The 21,441-nt window shown below is 45.8% G+C and overlaps 1 protein-coding gene across 1 annotated transcript in view; it reads right to left on the bottom strand.

The window, feature by feature from the left end:
- Positions 1 to 649: 649 nt before the first annotated feature.
- Positions 650 to 21,441, bottom strand: part of LOC135369397 (uncharacterized) — a 31,415-nt gene continuing 10,623 nt past the window's right edge. Inside the window, exons 2-4 of the mRNA XM_064602993.1 lie at positions 8,055 to 8,119; positions 4,920 to 5,321; positions 650 to 939 (exon numbers count right to left, since the gene is read on the bottom strand). Coding sequence (XP_064459063.1) covers positions 728 to 939; positions 4,920 to 5,321; positions 8,055 to 8,115 — 675 coding nt within the window. The 5' untranslated portion in view covers positions 8,116 to 8,119 and the 3' untranslated portion in view covers positions 650 to 727. The remainder of the gene's footprint in view (positions 940 to 4,919; positions 5,322 to 8,054; positions 8,120 to 21,441) is intronic.

Below are 21,441 nucleotides of genomic sequence, written 5' to 3'. Positions count from 1 at the left end.
CGTAAAATGAACATGATGGGCGTGCGAAGTGTCTTGTGGCCAAAGCGTAGGCTGCCGTTCGGGTCACCAGTTGTATAGTGAATCGCTACAGTGGGATGACCGACAAATGCTGCAGAGGGACGAAGAACTGACTGTTTATTTTATCGGTTACCACCCACTAGCGGTTGACGCTTTTCGGAAATATAGTACACATTATCTGGGGCGTTCATTCGCCCACTGGCGCGTGTGGGCACCGGGTCGTACAGTTACATGCTGATGGGAAGAGTTGTCGTGATTTTGCTTCATACATCTTGTGTTCTCCAGCGGCATAGTGGCTAGGATGATCGCTTTCCACGCCGAGACTGGGAGGTGACACGGGTTCGAATCCTGTCACCGGCTGTGCTGTCTGAGGTTTTCCGAAGATTTTCCAGACGAATGTCAGCACAGTTCCCCCTGAAGTCGGCCCAGGACGCATACTAACCCCTCTGTCCCCCACTCCTTCCTGCTGTCCTCTCTCCATCTGTCCACGTCTGTACGCCGCTCATAGCCACAGTTGCTTCGCGGCGCTAACACGGAACTTAAAAAGGCATCTTCTGTTGCTTTGATCAGGGTCACCCACAGACACGCACACACAATTTACAACGTATTCTGCCTCGTACGTACGTGATTGGTGCGTTGCTGATGCGCATTAATTGCGATATACGAAATATGCAAATTTTTATTTCAGTGCGCGGAAGAATGGATAAGGTCAAAAAGAAGGTGGCTCGTCGTACATGACAGCGTTTTGCAGCGCATCTTTCAAGTTTCCATAGAAGAAGCCCCTCATTGCACTCTCAATATGCTCCCTCACTTGTGCTAAAAACTGCCTCTTCCGAGAAGAGTCCAAGTTAAGTCGTTTCGAGAATGTCGCGTATATGTTGATTGGGTCCACGGTCCATGCTCCAACGTGTGGAACCACGCCTGCAAGAAATAAGTGATGAAGATAAATAAGTAAGACTGTAAGAACACTGTCAAGGTGGGCAGCTGGGCGAGTTGGTTAGACGTGGCGAAAAGCAGCGTGCGAGATACACTCTCTGTGTATCTCGCTGGCCTTTTTCCGCCTGTAAGAACAGGTTAGGTCGACGTCTGCAAATGTGAAGAACTGTCGCAGTGGGATAGCATTCACACTAACATGGTTGCATTCGCGGCAAATCTACTTAAGCTAGATTAAGCAAGAAGTGTAAAATAAACAAAGAGAAAGTATAAAGAGCGGTAAAGTTGACGAAAAGCATTGGAATCTACATTCTAAAGTTGAAAGCAAATGGTGTAATCGGTACGGCAAACACCAAAATTTCCCCTGTCGTGACATCACGGGAGGCATCTGCGGCACTGAGGCCACGTGCTTACGAGGACCAACTGGAATGGACGCTCTCGCTCTTCTGGCGTCAGAGCTTGATGCAGAAGTGTCTTCAAGTGCTTGTAACTATACACCTAGGAAAATTATTGTTTTATCCTCAGTACTTTGGCGCGCAGTACGGGATGTGTGCAGATAACCCTAAGTAGCATTTGCACATGTAAGTCATTGTCTACTTACCTGACAAACTTCCGGTGGGCGCACGATGGCGGGTTCATGCGTGCGAAAGCTACGGAAAAATCATGGAAGCCACACTCAGCGTATAAAAAAAGGAGAATAAAAAAAAAACAAGCGAAGAACACATCGTCTTCCGTGCATTAAATGAATAAACATGGCGGTCTTAGGATAGTTGTATTCAGGTAACGTATAGGGGAGCTGTCGGTGCTGAAACCGAAACGACACCCCATAGGGATGCTCCTCTGCCCGTAGCGGCACCTGCACACAATTCTCCTGAAGCGGCCATGTTGCCATATTCTAATGCACGGCAGACGATGTTTTCTTCGCTCTTTTCGTTTTTTAGTTTTTTTCACGCTGAGTGTGGCTTCCACGATTTCTCTGTGTTCTTTCGCACTCATAAGTGCGCCGTCGCGCACCACCGGAAGTTCGTGCATGTAGTGCACAACCGAGTTACGCGTGCAGATGCCACTTAGGTTTATCTGTACGAATACTATCACGAAGTGACGAGAAGACACCGGCGTAGGAAACACATAAGACAGTCACGTTTACAACTGTTATGAAACCTGTCTTGTGCGTTTCGCCCATCCGTGTCTTCCCGTTGCTTCGTTATGCAAACCAACCCGACTACTACGTCGTGTGTAGCACAGCACCTAAACGATGCAAAAAGCCACTTTTATCAAAGTGTCACAACGCGATTCAACAGGGGTAGTCATAAAATAGCCAGTGTTATAATTTTTTTTTCTTCTTCTTTTTTTGTTCCTTTTCTTTATTTCACTTCTCTTTTTTTTTTTTCAGAACGCTTCCAGAACTGTTAAATTTACGTCTTTCATGCTGATGCAGTTTTAGCTCTGTTCGAGATTTGTATCGGTGTAGTTTATGTGTCCCCTCAATCTCAGGGTTCCGTTATGGATGTTCATGGCCACCATCTCGCCTGTTACGTCACTCTTCTAACACCAGCTGCTGCTGACCACGAAGCGAAGACGGCAATTTTTATGCTGTACAGCGTATGAAAGCTAGCTGACACGTTTGTGAACGTGTTGCATCTAGAATGAGGGATAAAAAGAAGGGGATACCATACAGTGCGCACACAGCAATTGAGCTTCCGTGCATTTGTAATGGACCAGTAATAATTCGGTTTCGCAATCTGCTTATGGCGGTTAATTAGCACTGCCAATTTGTAAACTTCATCAGAGACATGTTTGAAGTATAATTTTTCTCGCACCATCAAAAGAACCAACGATTCCCGGCGAGTCCTGCATAAATATGATCTTTTTGAGACACTTGAACGATTCTGATGCATTCACCACGTAGCATACTTCTCTAAGAATTCATTCCACCTACATCTGTAGAATCTGTAACTAAAAATAACGAAACAAAATAAATGTAAAATACACAATACTCATTGTTTTCGAATGTGTTTATATTAGAATATCATAACCACAGGCGAAATCCCTGATGAATAATAATAATAATTGGTGTTTACGTCGCGAGACAACTGAGATCATGAGGGACGCCGCAGCGGTCGGTCTGTGGATTGCTTTTGCCCACCTGAGGGTTCTTTAACATGCGATGAAAGCTCACCACACGGCACCCCGTATTGAACGTCCCTCGCGGAAGACGAAGTACGAAGGCAGTTGTCTCAGAACAGGAGCCGCCGATATTTCGAAAGACTGTTCTTCTTCTGGACGAATACTTTTCCGCGCAAGACGGCGTGTCTAAGCAACTTGTACCCTGCCACCAAGTTGATGGCGTCCTCGGCCGGGTTCGACCCTGCGATCTCGGGATCAGAAGGCGAACATGCAACCAACGGAGCCACCGAGGCCGGTCCCTGATAAATGAAGTCTGAGCGAGGGCCATGAAGAAGCTACACCCCTGTGTTTGTTTTTTTTATTTTTTATTTTTGTGTGTGCTGTTTGTTCAGTTTATAACGTGACCGTGGGTTTAATTTTTCCCGTTCCTTTGCTGCTAACCCGGCTGCCAATTCTCAGATATACAGGGTGTCTGAGTTAAGTCCCGGGGATAAATAATTCGCGAACGGGTGCACGAATCGAGCAACTTTCTTTTTTACAAGTATCTGTCCGATACCGCCTACAGGCTGCGCACCGTGTGAATGAGTGGGAGGCGCTCATTATTGAAATAAAAATTCAAATGAGTTTTTTGAAAAACATAACTTCTGAAGCAGGGCGCAGTTGGCATTAAAATGGGTACTACCCCTTTTGAACCATCAGTGGGCACCTTTTAGAGAAAAATCTGCCACCAAAGCCGGTCATTTGTTGCAGTACTTAATTGGTTTTTGTTTAATTATTTTTGTCGCGGCTGGTAGCGGTAAAGCGCAAAACGACGCTCTTTCACTCTCTTACCCACCAATGAATTGCGTGTTCTTGAGCTTGCTTTGCAACGGGGAGTGCTGAAGAGAAAGTAATAGTGTAAGACAAGCTACGCCAGTCCCCGCTCGGCTTATCTGACTGATATGCGCCCTTTCTCTGTTCCCATGCAGCACAATGTACTGAAAGTCAACAGGGGTGGACGGTATGCGTCTTATCAATGTTCTTCAGTTTCACGAGCCTCTTCAAGGTCTTCCACCTACCCGTCCATCCCTATTGCACTCGTCGTTCAGTACATTGTGCTGCTTGGGATATGATCGCACGAACGAGACACGGTTAATCACATAGTACACTGTTAAAACAGAACTTCACCACATAGCACGCTCATAGCCAACCATCATTCCGAATAATATCATTCTGTGTCCTGATTTGTTCAAAACAGGGGGGAGGCGCCTATCTGGGACAAGATAATCTGTCCCAGATAGGCGCCTCCTCCCATTTTCAACAAATCGATACACAGAATTTTGCAATTTGCGAGCAAAAGACCGTCCGCGAATCGGCAACATCCGCTGTGGATGCTTTCCAATTCACGGACGGTTTTTTGCCAGCAAATGCCAGCAAGCTTGCGAATTTCGCCATAAACTGCGTTTTAATTTGACGCTATTTGCTATTTTTGTTCGGTAACTGGGCCCCGGCCGGTGCACGGAATGCGGCTAGAAGTCGACTTGTCAATGATAGTGAGGGCTCATGAAAACTGTTTCGGGAAGAGTACTCGGAATTCGCGGAAATCATTTCACGGTCCCTGTAAAAAGAAAAAAACTTCCGACACGTTAGCATGGAATACTGGCATTTTCGACGCGGAAAACTAGGATCCTTGCTGATAACTTGCTCTTTCTTGTTCTTGCTAGTGTGGAGTGCATAATAGTTTACTTTTTCGGTGGAAATCGAGTACACGACGTCGCACGCTATTCAAGCACGGTATCATAACCCCTGTTTTCAGCTTAAGAGCATCAGACACCCAAACATCTGTGGAGACTGAGACTTACCTGGTCCAGATATTACATCGAGGTTCGCCCGAGTATCTGGAAAGCTTGCTACCACGCTGATTGTCCTATTCCTGTTCAGGAGACTTTCGCCCTTGATGGATCCCTCATAGACAGCTTTAAGGTAAAATAATGAGATGTTGCACGTGATGTGTGTATTCCCATCCATGTGGATTGGTGGTGAGCAGTCCCCCTCTCTCCTTAGGCCACCTGGAGGCAAAAGGCCTGTCACCCTGCCGTCGTGAAATTCCGCTCTGAGATCAGGATTGAAGAAGGACGTTCCTGGCACTGTGAAGACGAAGTCCCGCAAATCACTTCCTTCGAGATTACTGTTCCTCGGCAGTATTAAGGTCAGCACGCTGTCCATGTAACGGTTGGATTCGAAAGCTGTCTCGCTGAAAGCCCCTGAAAAGTGCAAACAACGATGTTTAGGCCCGGTTTCTACCAACGCCTATTAACTTTAAACCAAGATCAAGCGTCCCTTAAACTTGCAGTTAGCCCTCAGTTCTTTTTCAATAACATTAGTTTAGTGACACAAGATGAATTATAGTAGCGCTAGCAACCGTTAGAGAAAGTGGGTATGCCCACTGATCAACTGATACACGTGTCCTCTGGTGCTGTCGCATCGTTCCATGGGTATCTGTTTCTCTACGTGCAGCCATAGAAGCCATCTTAATCTGTAAGTTTGAATTTCAAACACGTCTAGCATCATTTACTTATTTTTTTAATGGCTTTTTCCCCTCTTTATAATTCACTGGCTCGCACTGTGGCATTGAGGAGTGCTCAGTCACCCTCCCAGGTGTATATCGCTCGCTGAGTGACCCCTGGTTTGCCAATCCCGAACGATGCGCAGCTACCCAGGGCTGACGAGCCGCAAACACGGCGAAACACGTGTCCTCTGGTGCTGTCGCATCGTTCCATGAGTATCTATATATATATATATATATTTGTGGTCACAACCTCCTCGAGTGCCTGAAGTGTACCATTATGCGCTCTCTCTGGTATTTTCAACATCAACATCATAAGTCGTGACCACAAGTAAAATATTTCCTTTTCAGCCTCGTAGATTTGCGCAAATCGGTGACAGGAGAATTTGAACTTCGAAACTTCATTCGAGTATTTTTCAACCCGTTCTTGAAAAATTTTTGAAAGCCACGTTTCATGGCTGACACACACAAACGCTTGCAGATGTCATTTCGTCCTCCTACGAACTTACGTATACGACGACAACAACAATAGATGTTGACCATGAGATGGGGCGTTTCACTGCGGTGGTGCGGTACCCTACCCCATTGCACGTGGAACATTATATGAAGATGATGAAGGAAGGATGAAAATACGAAGAAGAATTGAGGCGTCTGGAGCAATCCAGTGGACAACAAGAAGTCCATGAACAGGTGAAGAACCCGACGACGGAGCACAGGATCTTCAGAGGGGACAATGAGTGCAGCTAAACTGAGCGGTCTCCCGCTGAAACGGGCAAGCTCATCACACAGTATCCACCTTTGCGGGCAGTAGAGTGGTGTTCTTCCTGAATATGCGCACTGAATGTGACATGTTTTGTCTTTACTCCACCTGAGTGGCTCTGTAGTGGTCATGTACGCAGCAGGTACATTGTCCAGCCTATACTTTACATACGTAACTCTAGTTAGAGCGAACTACTTTGGGAATGGCAATGGTGATGCACTAGTGTCCCTTTACAGTAGCACATGTGAACAAACTCTCGCGAAGGGAGAGGTGAAAGAGTTATATGTTCCAAACACACATTTATGATGATCATGCGCGGATGCCTAGAGCGAAAAGCTTTACTGCCGTTATACAGCAAACAGTGACACGTGACAACATTACAAAACCGATGCACAGCTCGAAGCAGAGGTAAACGGAATGCCGCTTCCACCGGAACGCCGTGTATACCAAAGGGAGTCTGGCCATTCGGAGAAGCCTAAAAAAGAGGCTCGACCTGTCAATCAAACTTAGGCGCATCTCATTGGTTACCGTTTTCCATGGGAGCTGCCATGACACCAAACTTTCTCCAAGATGGAGGATGGTGCTTGAAACGGCGAAGCGGTGATTTCGTGACAAAAAAATTTCACGGACTACTTTAATTTAATACTGTGAGTATATATCCTCATGCACGCATCTGCAAAATCAGCTTGAACTTTCGCTCCGCCATCATTATTTACGCGAAAATTGGATGTTTCGTCGCTAATGTTATGCCTAGTTAAGACCGTGACACCAGGCAAAAAATAGCAAGTAGGACGACCCTTATACGTAGGATTTTGCATTATATAATTTCATTTTATTTATACATACATTTTTGCTGATTTTTGATTCCATCTACTTACATTCCGTGATTTAAAACTTCGTACCAGCAGTCGTCTGCTACGAAGAAGCGGTTGTAGCGCTCTCCTGGCCAGTCACTTCTGCCAGCAACCATTTCTGCAATTCTGAGCCTTCCCAACATGCCTCTCTCCATGCAGATGGCGTTGATAAAAGTGGGCGCAAAATCCGTCGTTTTGGACTGTCACGAGTGATATCCGTTTCAATCCGTATCAGTCGAGTGTCTCCAGAATGGTGGTACCCAGTAAATAAGGGTGAGGTATAAGTACTGGATGGATCTAATACTAGACAACTGTATATCGACCTGCGATTGGCTAGGTACCTCAAAAAGTGAGTGGAGCCTCAGGTATAGGCAGGTCCCATTAATGGCAAGACTCCCTCTGGCATACACGGCACTGCGGCGGAGCGGGAAGTGAGGCACTCTAGCGGCGCTTAAGAGAAATAAAGGGAAAGAGTGTTTCTATTGTCCCACTTGTGACGCGGATGTGTCTGCCTTGCCAGGAGCTGTTGACTCGGCATTGCCCTCAGATGCGGTTGTCATCGTGATGTTTGTTTGTGTTGCCGCGAATATTTAAAGGTGTATGCTGGCCGATATCGCACGGATGTGATGCTGTTATCTCACTGATACGTGCGAAGGCGGACAGCAAATTCGATAAATTTGCCACTAGACTCCGTGCATCCTCATTTGTTTTATCACAATGCTGAAATGCCTGAACGCGACTATCTTCGCGTGTATCAATGAGAATCCAGTTAACTCTGCTTCGAGCTGTACATCACACTATGGTCAATCACACTCACCTCGAATAAGGTAAGACAGCAGGAAAATACAGACTGCAATAAAACGGGTTGACTCGCTCATTGCTCTGCAAGACAGAAAAGACACTTTTAAATCCCGTACAAAGTTTATTCGCTACAAAGCTTGGTCTCCTAAAGCGCACCCTCAAGATGGCGTCCGCAGACACAAAGCTCTTGGCCTACAAAACACTTGTGTTCCGAATTCTGGATTACGCCTCAGTTCTTTGGGACCCTCAGACAGACAGGGATGCTAAAACACTAGCAATCGAAAGAAAGAAGGAAGTCATTGAAAAGGTTAGCCAGGCTGTAGGATTCGAGCCCACATCGTCTGGATTGCTGGTCCAGGACTGTACGAATTGAGCTAAGCTAACACACCTCCCGAACGACTTCCGAAATATTATTCTTAAGCATTTCAGGCTTGTGTGTTGTGTTGTCCTTGCTTCTGTGTTCCAGTCTCAGAACATCAATTTCCATCGTTGAGTTTGATGACTGAGTTTTATTATAGAAAGAAAAAAAAATCCATCGTATTCAACTGGACGCAGTTCAGTCAAGGCCGGTTAGATTCATAATTAAACGCTGTGAGAGATATATCTCTTCGTCATCTGCTCGTGACTCCCTAAATCTAGCTTCCCATAGCAACAGGCGAACTTTGGGGAGTTGGGTTGAATATATTGTGAGGGAGAACCATCGCCACGCTCATCGCCATCGGCCTTTTCGCGCGAGTTTCGAAGCACCCGCATTCTTTCGCTTGGCAGCTACTAAACCATACGTTCAGCTGCCTCTCTCGCTCGGCTTATTCGCCGCCTAACATTTGGTGGAGGTGCGACTTCGTCATCCCCCTTTCATTACCTGACCGTCACAAACCTCCGCTTTGGTCTCCCGACTTCGTACTGGAGATGCGTTCTGAATGTTAAGCGACGAATAAGCCGAGAAAGAGAGGCAGCTTGGCGTATGGTTTAATGACAGCCAAGCGAAGGAATGCGGGTGCTCAGAAACTCGCGCTAAAGGGCCGATGGCGATGAGCGTGGCGATGGTTCTTCCTCACAATATATTCAACCCAACTCTCCAAAGTTCGCCTGTTGCTATGGGAATCTGGATTTAGGGAGTCATATAGGGAGACATATGTCAGCACATTTCCCTTTGAAGTTGGCCCAGGACGCACATTTCCCTAGGGCGTCAGTCGTGACGTTGCCCACCTATGTGAGGCCGACAACGGCGAGCCCTTTCACGAGCACCCCCACCACCACGCTAAAGGGCCAGATAGCGATGAGCGTGGCGATGGTTCTCCCTAACATCCCCCCCCCCTGCCGAAGACGAAGCCATCCTGCCTGGGATTTCCTCAGAGGATGAAGGGTGTTTGTAGGGCTTGAAGCCGGATACGTGAGCATGTTCTCGGAAACGACAGCGGCGGTGGGATGGCAAATCGACAGGCTCCACGGAGTAATTTGACGGTAATGACGGTTCTTCTTCTTGCTTCAGGTGGTTGTAGTCACAACCGGGAGTGCAGCAGCTTCCCACGAATTTCATCAATGGTTTGCTCCGAGGGACATGCACCTACTTTCCGAATACAGTGCAACAAACGTGCTTGAAGACCCACGATCGCGCTACTCGTCACACTGTAATCTACACTGCGGTACAGTATCTCAGCGAGCTACCAGCCATTGGATAATGACAACACGAGCCACAGCGTCAACGGTGTTATCAGTACCTCATAAAAGCGACCTTCACTGTTTCCAGTTCAGTGGGCATGGTGACACGCACTTGGAAATGCTGTTAACGAGACGGTTCTTCTTCTTGCTTCAGGTGGTTGTAGTCACAACCGGGAGTGCAGCAGCTTCCACCGAATTTCATCAATGGTTTGCTCCGAGGGACATGCACCTACTTTCCGAATACAGTGCAACAACCCAAGCAGCACAATGTACTGGAAGTCGAGTGCATTAGGGGTGGATGGTATGTGTCTTATCAATGTTCTGCAGTTTCATGGTTCTGTTCAAGGCCTTTCATCTACCCGTCCACCCCTACTGCACTCGACTTTCAGTGCATTTTGCTGCTTGGGAAACGTGCTTGAAGACCCACGATCGCGCTACTCGTCACACTGCAATCTACACTGCGGTACAGTATCTCAGCGAGCTACCAGCCATTGGATAATGACAACACGAGCGACAGCGTCAACGGTGTTATCAGTACCTCATAAAAGCGAGCTTCACTGTTTCCAGTTCAGTGGGCATGGTGACACGCACTTGGAAATGCTGTTAACGAGACGGTTCTTCTTCTTGATTCAGGTTAGTAAGCCTTGTTCAAATATTCGAAGTAACTGCATTTGCCTTGTCGTGTTACCATGCCCAAAAACGTGTCGTGACATTGTGTACCGATGTTTCATTGTTTTGGAATTATTGATGTGCGGTGACGTTGAAAGCAACCCAGGACCTAGCGTTGACGAAATGTTTAGCCAATTACTTGAAGGTCAAAATAAGATTCAGGGAGAAATTGGTCGGCTACAAGAATCTTACGACAAATTAGAGAAAACGATAAGCTCTGTAAATGAAAGGCTTGTAAAATGTGAAACGGCACTGTCCGGAATTCAGCCTGTATTTGAGCAAATGTCCTCACTTCAGGTTTCTGTTGATTTGCTTCAAAAGTCGTTTAGAGCACATCAAGATAAGATAACCGACTTGGAAGATAGGTCTCGGCGCTCAAACCTTATTGTTCATGGAGTACCTGAGACCCTTGTAGAAACGGCAGATGAGCTGAGAAAGAAAATTGTCGAAGATGTATTTCGAGATAAACTGGGTGTTGAGTGTAATTCCGTTGCTAGAATTCATCGCTTGGGAAAACCGAAGGGTAACCGACCAGTCATACTGTATTTCCAAGATTTTAGAGAAAAAGAAAGTGTAATGAAAAATCTTGCAAAACTAAAAGGTACTAACATTTTTGTTAGAAATGATTTTTCCAAGGAAACGCTTCGTAAAAGAAAGTGTTTGTGGGAAAGTACCCAAGAGGAAAGGAAACGCGGGGACAACGTAAGGCTAGTTCGGGATAAGTTATACATTAATGGTACGTTGTATGTTTGGGATGACCATAAGAATGCACGTAATATTGTACACACGGGGCCACTGGGTGCGAAGTGACAAAGTGAATGCGAAAAAGAATTCAGATTTGTATGTTTAAATGCTCAGAGTGTTGTAAATAAATGTGATAAACTTGAGCATGTCTTGCTAAGTTATGATCCACATGTCATGATAATTACTGAAACATGGCTAAGCTCCGCTCACCCTGATGGCGTTATCTTCCCCCCGTCTTACAAAGTATATAGAAGGGACCGTTCAAGTAGGGGAGGCGGTGTCGCCATACTTGCAAAACACAATGTCGAGGTACTTGCTCTCAATCAGATCGAACAACATGAAAGTCTATGCTGTAAAATTAACTTCCGCGGGAATACAGTAATAGTGATCGGTGTGTATCGCGCTCCTAGAGCGGTGCCGGATTTTATGCATCAATTGCATGACTATGTTGATCGTTATCGGAACCATAAGCTCATAATTGCAGGAGATTTTAATCTCGGGGACATTGACTGGGATACCCTCAGGTATGGTCGGAGTGATGCTGTGAGCTCAAAGGTACTGTTAGATATGATGACAGCCTATGACCTAATTCAAATAGTGCACGAACCCACCAGAATAACAAACGTATATGCATCTTTGTTAGATCTTGTACTTGTCAGCAGTGGTATAAGGAGGGCTACTGTTTCAGTTGATGAGGGCATATCAGATCATAGGTTGGTGTATTTTGTTGTCATGTTAAGTGGAGTAGGGAATAATGGGCCTTCAAAAATCATCACTGTTAAAAATTATAATGCTTCCAATGACGTACAGGTTGTGGAATATCTGAACCGGGCTTTGGATACGTTTACAGACAGCGACGTTAATGTACTTTGGAATAAATTTAAGAATCACTGTAAACACTGCTTAGATACCTTTATTCCAAACAAAAGGAAGCGTACTCAGAGGAATAATCCTTGGGTTACTAGAGAAATAATACACATTATACGTAACATTAAAAGGTTAGGAAGACAGTCAAATTTAGACAAGGAAAAAATAACACAATTGAAACAGTCCCTACAGGGAAAGTTACGACAAACTAAGGAATATTATTTCTCACACTCATTACCCCGCTTTGCGACGGAGAACCCGCAGAAATTTTGGCAGTATCTTTCTGAACATAAAAAGTGTGTCGAGCAGATTCAGAATAATGGTTCTGTTATATCGGACAATGAAGAGATGGCGGATCTGTTTAATGCATATTTTCAAAGTGTATTCACTGAAAGTGATACTGGTTGCGTGACAGTTTTGAATGATGAAGGCCCTCATCTCCACATAGACGTGTCCTATCCTGGTGTTCTATCCATGCTGTTCAATATAGATGTGAAAAAGTCTGTTGGTCCTGATGGTGTTCCAAATATGTTTCTCCGGAGATATGCCGAAACGATAGGAAAATTTTTAGTGCAAATATTCCAATGTTCGCTTGAGCAGTGCAGTATTCCTGAAGATTGGCGGATCGCTCGTATCGTGCCAGTGTTTAAGAAGGGTGACAAACATAATATTCTTAACTATCGGCCTATTTCGTTAACATCTGTTTCATGCAAGCTTTTGGAACACGTGATAGCAAATGCTCTAACTGCATTTTTAAGAGAACACGGCATTCTGTCAGATTGCCAACACGGATTCCGCCGGGGTTATTCCACTGTCACTCAACTCGTAACTACAGTTCATGAATTTTCAAAAACTTTAGATAAGGGTGGCCAGACGGATGTAATTTTTCTTGACTACTTCAAAGCATTTGATAAGGTCCCACATAATAAATTGATTTCTAAATTGTCTGCTATATGGGTACCATCCAACATCATTAGGTGGATCCAAAGATACTTATCCTGTCGTAGGCAGTTTGTGGACATAAGTGGAACACTATCGGGCCTTCTAGAAGTCAAATCGGGTGTTCCCCAAGGGTCAGTCCCATTATTGTTCTTACTGTACATTAATGATCTACCAGATTTTGTAGGTCCCCAGGTTTCAATCCGAATGTTTGCGGATGATTGTATATTGTTTCTTCCTGTGTCATCCATTGAGGATCAGGAGCACTTAAATATTAGTTTACATAGAGTGTCAGAGTGGTGTTCCCAGTGAGACATGGTTGTTAATCTTGAAAAGACCGTTTTTATGAGCATAACAGCAAGAAAGAATCCTTTCGTGTTCACATATAACATAGGTGATACTGCCATAACAAAAGTAAGTCAATATAAGTATCTCGGCGTAACCATTACAGATAAATTATCCTGGTCCAAACATATCGCAAATATATGCACAGTGGCTCGTAGGAAGCTGGGATTATTGCGCAGAAAGCTTCACTGTACTAGCAAGGACCTTAAGATCGCAGCTTCTATTGTTCGACCATCGGTTGAATACGCTGCCGTGGTATGGGATCCCAATACACAGAAAGACATAGGTGAACTTGAAAGGATTCAGCGCCTTGCAGCGAGATTCATTTTTAATAGATACAACAGGCGTAGCTCGCCAACACAAATGCTTCGCGATGCCGGTTTAGAATCTCTAGCCCATAGAAGGAAATGCGCGTGGTTAAAATTCCTCTACATGCTGTATACCCGTAGACTAGGGCTCAACCCTGACCAGTATGTATCCAGCATACAGTCTAGAAGTACCCGACACCGTCATGAATACAGTTTAATGCCAATATATGCTCGTACAAGTAGATTTAAAAATTCATTTTTTGTCCGCACAATAGAAGATTGGAATAATATCCCTCAGGTTGCATTTACATCACTAGAAAGTTTTCTTTCCTGTCTCGATCGTATGTAGCACTTGTCCTGTCAAACACTTGTGATCTCGTGAAGTGCAAAGCGCTGCTATTCTATTATTGCATTATGTGATAACGTCTTGAATTTCTTGTGTGATAGATACTTGTTTGCATTCCTTTCTGTGTAGTGTCAGAGACCACTCCTGCTCGGACTCCAACGGAGTCTGCAGTATTTCATAAATAAATAAAATAAATAAAAATAAATAATTAACGTCAGAGTTTTTGGAGAGGACACGATAGGGACCGAGGAAGCGGCAAATGAGCTTCTCGCAGAGGCCTGGTTTGCGAACGGGTACCCAGAGCCAGACGAGGTCGCCGATGTTGTAGGATACATGTCTGTGGCACTCTGACGTTAACTACTCTGACGTTAGTTACTCCAAACTAACTCTGACGTCAAAGGGGCACTAAAATGCAAAAACAAGTACACTTCAAATTACGTTAGGTGCTTTGTTAATTTGTTAGATGCTTTGCGTACGTGTTATAATAATTCAAAACTTCGATTCCGTTACGAAGCTACAATAAAAATTATGCTGGACTATTTCTTGCTTCGGCTTAAACAGAGAACGTCGTTTCAGCTCGTGCACCGGTGTTTTCAGTCCATGCTGTGCGTGCACGTGTGTGCCACGCCATGCAGCAGTCCCGGCGAAACACACAGGGCGCGTCGCGAAGCGGACTGGCGTCGCTGTCCCAAGGACGTGAATATAAATGTGTTAGGGGAACAGTTACGAAAAATGTTGTGGTCTACAATTCAGTGAATCGATATTGGAAAATGGAGCAGTGCTCATCATGCCGCGCATATACGAAACACTGTATGCTCGTGATTGTCCTTCTCTCTCATTGCGTGCCGACAATCTTTGCCTCTTGGGGACCCCATTCGTTGCCGCCAAAGACGGCTCTATTTTCATTGCGCTTTTCTTTTAAACGGTAACGTTGTGTGAACTAATTTTGTTTGAATCGTACTAATTGATAAACTGACTTTCACTTGAGAGCAAGTTGTTTTTGCATTATAGTGCCCCTTTAATTACTCCGTGGAGCCTGCAGATTTACCATCCGACCGCCACTGCCGTTCCCGATGAAATGCTCACGTATTCCGCCTCAAGCCCTACAAACACCCTTCATCCTCTAAGCAAACCCCACCCAGGATGACTTCGTCCTCGACGGGAAGATGTGAGGGAGAAGCATCGCCGCGCTCATCGCCATCGGCCCTTTAGCGCGAGTTTCAGAGCACCCGCATTCTTTCGCTTGGCTGCCATTAAACCATACGCCAAGCTGCCTCTCTCTCTCTCTGGGCTTATTCGTCGCCTAACAATGTATAAAAAAGGGGAGAAGTTGAATTCGTCACCTGTGAACTTTGGAAAGACTCAGGTATCTGCATACCTGATAGTCCATGAGCAGATCAACATTCCGTATTCTTCCTATTTTAGTTTTGCACAGCCCTCGTCCCCAAGTCACCTTGAACATTGTACGTTTCTTTTCGCGCATTGATGTGTTCAGGCTATGGGATTCCGCCCCCTAGATCCCACTTGGGGTAGAACCCAACCAGTCTTTTGCCCAACCGCTGCAACGGAAGACACAGACAGAAGTGAAAAGTACACTCTTTAATCAGTCAACGGGGAAGCGTACACGGGAAGCATTCCTGGGAACCGTCTATTTACACGAGCGTGTTTTCTGACGGCGCAGCGACTGAAGGAGCGAGAGGGGTAAATGATAAGGCGCTGAGGCTACGCCCTTTTGGAATGCCTACACAGGTGTTCCAATGTGCTGTCAGCGCAGATGTTGGGGAAGCCGGCGGAACGTTGCAGCATTAATTTTATGTGCATGGCGCTTCGTACAAAATGGACGAAAGAAAGCGACAATTGGTGGCTCCTGCTTTTCTCATTGACGATAGTGAATGCTGCCACGAAAAGAAGCGGTTAAAGAAGCTATAGACAAATGAATGAGTGCTGAGGAAAGAGTACGGTCTGCAAAATGGCCTTCTACGGGAGCTACGACACGAGGACCCATTTGTCTACAGCAAGGTTTTGAGAATCGATGCGGCCACACTCTTAAAAATGAACTTCACCGCATAGCACGCTCCTAGCCAACAATAATATCGAATGATATCGTTATCTGCCCTGATTTGTTGAAAACGGGAGGCGTACGCCTTTTTGTGACACTTATGATGTTCATAATTGTCACAGAAAAGGCGTACGCCTCCCGTTTTCAACAAATCAGGGCAGATAGCGATATCATTTGAGATGATGGTTGGTTAGGAGCGTGCTATGCGGTGAAGTTCATTTTTAAGAGTGCACTTTTAAATACATTCTGCTCCGCATAGCAAAGCGCAGAAGGAGAGTATAGAAGCCGATATGCGGGACAGTATACTAGCCAGTCTTTCCGTAACCCGTCTGCAACAGGTTCTTTCGAATTATGTCCGCTTAAACATGCCTCTAAATGCATAAAACGTTCGTAAATAAGAGTGAGCGGGAAAGAGTGTAGAAGAGAGTACTGTGAAAGCTGTGCGTCGTCGTTTTTTACCGTGACTCCGCAGCAGTCTGACGGTTATTGAGTGTGGTGTAAAGCAGAGACGGCTGTGGCGTAAAGGTCGCACCTTTCGAACACAGTAGAAACAGCTTCACCGCCTAGCAGGTTCTGCGCCAATCATTGCCGTGAATGATAGAGCTCTCACTTCTGATTGGAGGACAGAGTGGGGCGTACACCTTTTGTGTGTGTGTATGGTGGTTTTTCTGCCGCACGTTCCGCTAAAGCAAGAAACCTTGTCCTCTATCAGCAGAACGGAGGTCTTGCTCAACGGCCCATCTAATACTTTGCTCTCCCCGACGAACTCATGCACCCTCAACGCGTCTCCACCCTTCATCCTCTATCCTCCATCCGTCTTGCTTTTTTTTGGCTAGCTTGGCTAGCTTTAGTAGCTTCAAATTCCTGCGTTTCATTGGCCCCGTTGTCTTAGGCGTTGGACAGGCCATGTTTTTGTGTCTACTACTCATTCCCAGTAAAACGTTCATCGCGTATACTGGTGGCATAGCGAGGCAACACCCACTCAAACAACTCTTATGATCTTTCCTGTTTCTTTTCTTTCTTTCTTTCTTTTTTGTTGTTGGTGGGGGTACGTTACCGTCCCATACATACATATAAAATTATGGAAGAAAACGAAATTCACGAATTGGCACTTTTTGCATATCGCGTTTTATAGGAAGCTCCCCTAGTGAATAATTATGAAATATGTCATGACAAAGCGAGACGCTATCACGTAAGTGTTGCATTTTCAGCACTATAGCTTTATCCAGGGGCAAAGCACGTTACTCTAAAGCGCTGTGGCAGTTCCCAAACTGTGTGGCCGCGATGAATGGGAAACACGTAAGAATAGTGAAACCGCGGAAAACTGGCTCCCTTTATTACAACTGATCGTTCTCGTTGATGCTTGTCAAAACACAATGTATGCACACAGTGGCTCCCGCAAATGCACTTCATGACGTGATGATGACCCCGGGGTGCTACCATGTAGGCTTGTGTAATGACCGTCCTAAAATATTATACCATTACATGGTTAATTTATGATGCCAGACAACTATGAATATGCGTGACCCCAGAGTGGCCGGCTTGGGGAATAAATTTTGTCCCCCTTTGTCTTACCCGCCGTGCGGCATACTGCTCACACATTTCTCGTTTTTAAATGAAACTGCTAGTTTCCTGAGCCGATACCTTTTGGATTGGAACGCGAATGCTGCCAACTCGTTATTATTAATTAACAGCAACTGATACAACGACTGCGCTGTGAATATGCGGACCCAAGAAGTGTTTTAATGTACACATCTACCGTTCCTTCGACATCCGGGTGTCTCTTTTCCATTTCAAGCGCGATCTTTTCCCACATCGCATCTTTCCTCGGTACATTTCGGTTTTGCTCATCGGCAAGCTTCCACAAGATCGGGTGTTGCTCTACCTGGTGTATTAGATCAAAAATAATAGAGCTTGTAACATTGGCAACAGAGGGTGGCTTTTCTTTTTCGCTCTGTCTTCCTTCTGCGCGTCAGTCGTCAGATTCTGTACCGCGCGAACAAACTATCCGTGTGGTTCTTTCTGACGGACGGAGCTGCTGAGCGCAGTGATGTTGCACAAGGCTCTTGGATATCTCACCAAAAATACAATAAAAACGTGCGCGCTTCATAGATTCTGCTGCGCGATAAGCTCTGCCCGCGACCAAATGGTTGGATGATTGCGTGATTATGTTGATACCTCCTCCTCCTTCAGTCGCTGCGTAGTGAGAAAAGGCGCTCGATGTGAGTACACGGGAACTTACATGGACTGTCTCCAAGTGAACCGTGCGGCAGCAATCTTCCCCCAGGCAGCAAAATGTACTGAAAGTCAGGTGCAATAGGGGTGGACGGGTAGGTGGAAGGCCTTGAACAGACTCGTGAAACTAAGGAACATCGATAAGACACATACCGTCCACCCCTATTGCACTCGACTTTCAGTACATTGTGCTGCTCGGGCCAAGAACCACGCTCCACTCAGAAAAAAGAGGCCTCCTGCCTTTTCGGTCTCGAGTTAAATAATCTTCGCCGGGAGAGACAGCCAGTTTGCCCTCTCCCGGCGAGATAACGGCGCCGCCGTGTCCGGCCGCGTCATCCCACAAGGTATAGCTTCTTTCCTCTCTTGATTGTTCAATGGAACTCTATTCCTGGTACGGTCAGGGAACTATCTCTTAATGATTTCACCGGCAATGTACGTCTAATCGTGCTATAGCCTTTTTAAGGCAGCAAGGATGTACAAATAAACAAATAAATAAATTTCATTCAGTTGTGAGAAATGAAAGGTGACCTCCCCACTTTTCTGTTTCTTTTCTCGCTGCGGCATGTTCCGGAACACATAGGATGTGCTCCTGCGGAAGAACGACGTGCACGGGTGACCTACAGGCGAACGGGTGAGACCCCTGTTTGGAGCATACCCGACTCGAGCTTTGTAAGCAGTAGTTCTCCTCGAAATGTGTTTCGTAAAAAATCTGTCTCCTTTCTTCGAGAAATTTCCACGAGTAAAGACGGAGAAGAAAGCGACGTGGGTCTCCCCGGGAGGAGCTGGTCACGAAACAGAACGGGAGCAGCCTGCGGTCTGCATCGAAGCCCAGATCGTGAAATAAACCATTCGCTTGTTCTTTACGATGTCGTTTGTACTTTCTTCGGGAAGGTGAACGGGTCGGGGCCGACCCCTAGCGTTGGACTACCGTCCTTTAAGGGACTGAAGGTAGAGAATTCCCCACATTTGGCGCACAACGTGGGGTCCGAGCCTGTTCGCCTGGAGGATGTACGTTTGTTTTGGGAATGTTGTGACATGGCGCCCGAGGATACGCCGATGCACCTTCTTATGTTCTTTTTCGTTCTGCTTTTCGTGACCAGCTCCCTGCTGCCCGGGTTAGTTGCAGGCCGCTACGGAGCTGCAACTCAGGAAGGAAGACTAAGGTCCTTGCAGTTCCGCGGTCCTGCTCCCGAAAGACGCCTGGCCTAGTCGCAGTAGCACCTGTAGGGCTTGCGCGACAGTCCGATGATCTGGAACTATCGATGGCGTCTCACCCACAACTCCGCACAGGTTAGCGTCCGCAGTGCACGCGCTGCCGCTACCTGACGCCGCGTCAACCGCACTAAGGTAAGACAGCCTATTTTTGTGGCGACATGTTGCATATGCCGCAGGGTAGGACTGCATATAATTTTTTACCTCCAGGGGTTCTTTTGACATTGCGCCCGAAATCTCCGATACATGTTGCAGGAAGCAATGGTTATCTCCCCCATATTGTTATCGTTCTCGGACGGGATCGAACCCGCGATCTTGAGTTTGCTATTCCGACTTGCACGAACTTGATATTCCTGTTCAGACCCATGCTTTGTGAATGAGGATTGTGTTGCATGTGTCAAAATGTTTTTTTTTTTCTTTTAGTTCCCCCCCTCGCACTCTAAGAAAAAAAGGAGTAAAACGGGGAGTAATTGCAGCTTCTACTCCCCTAGTCTGCCACCCACAATTACGCCCCACTTTAGTCCCCTAACCCGACATTTAGTTCCGGCATTTACTCCCCAGCACTGTAAATTGTCACTAAACTTCGCGCATGGGCTCCTAAATGAAACAGTCTACGTAAATGTGTGCCCTTGCTCAATTTGAGCGGCATAAGACTGTATAACGCAGACAACCTAGATATTTTCCAGCCATATAGAGTAAGAAACAGTTAGGGCATCTTTCTCCGCAAATTGTGCCCTATGTATGTCGCAAGATTTTATATCACGCGATATATCACGGTTGACGGTTTGCTTCAAAATATGTTAATGCATGCACACGAATTATGTACTTGGGACTCTTACAACAGCGCGGTAAATGCAGTCTCCGCTCTGTAGCATTCATTTACTCCCGTGCATTTACTCCCGAAATGGACTATTTTTTTGTGGCAACTCATTTAGTCCCCAAAAGGAGTAAAAGTATTCATTTTTTTTCTTAGCGTGCGTAATGATTGTCAAAAGACATATTTTCCCTCAAGTAGGTTACTTTACGTACAGCGTACCGGATCAGGAGTGTCACTGATATACGCTACACCTTATTAGTGAGCCTTAGCATATCGTACACTATCGCATTTTCCTACGTAAGGGATTGCGATGGTGATTCTGCGCACGCGCAAGACACAAGCAGAGTTTTGCGCATTGCGCAGAACCACCACACTATTCTTTCGGTTGTACTAAAATTCACTAATAGGGAGTTTTAGTTCCCACTACGATAACAAGCCGATCGTTACGATCTCCGAAAAACAGGTAAGACTCAAGAGGCGGTGGGAATAATTCGTAAAGCGCTTGTCCGCAGTTTTAGTTTCCAGACGAAAAGTCACCGAGAACGACGCACCGATACGGAAAATCAAGCGGGACGCCATCTGTTCGCACAAATCTTAACTTCGTTTACTATAGTATCCAGTTACATTATGCGCATGAAACGCGTGTTACAAGCATTTGTATCAATGGTTGTGAAACACGTAATGTTGCTAAATGTTTATCTGCGCATTTATGCGCCAGCAACCGCTTTAGGTCAAAATAGTCCGCGAAACAATGCACATCTTCACTTAGGCTTAGGCGTCCAGACCAGGGATTTCTCTGGTACACCCTGTACACCCTCCCTGCATTTTTGCTACACCCCCCTGAAATTTCTCAGGTGGCACCAACCAACTCGGCCACCAGCACGTTCTAGCTCGTAGTGAGTCCGGCGCAGCGAATTACATCATGTACTGTCAAACTTGGGCTGTAGGACCACAGCCATGCAGATGATCGTAGCATGCATTTCTCTAGAATCATTTGAAAGTGACTGTTCAATATACATATATTGCGCGCATAGTCGAGCAAAAATGCATGCGGGCCTGCAAACTCAATGTGGATCATGAAGAACCATTTGCGCCCAACTCAATCAAGCAAGGTATTCTGCTTTTTTCATCTAAGGTTTTCACCGTTGGTTGCTAAGTATTCATTGAGCTTCGTGAGATAAGGTGCTAGTCTTTTTTCTT

This window comes from Ornithodoros turicata, chromosome 1, assembly GCF_037126465.1.
Source record: "Ornithodoros turicata isolate Travis chromosome 1, ASM3712646v1, whole genome shotgun sequence".
Taxonomy (NCBI): Eukaryota; Metazoa; Arthropoda; class Arachnida; order Ixodida; family Argasidae; genus Ornithodoros; species Ornithodoros turicata.
This window is presented reverse-complemented; position numbering and strand designations above follow the sequence as displayed.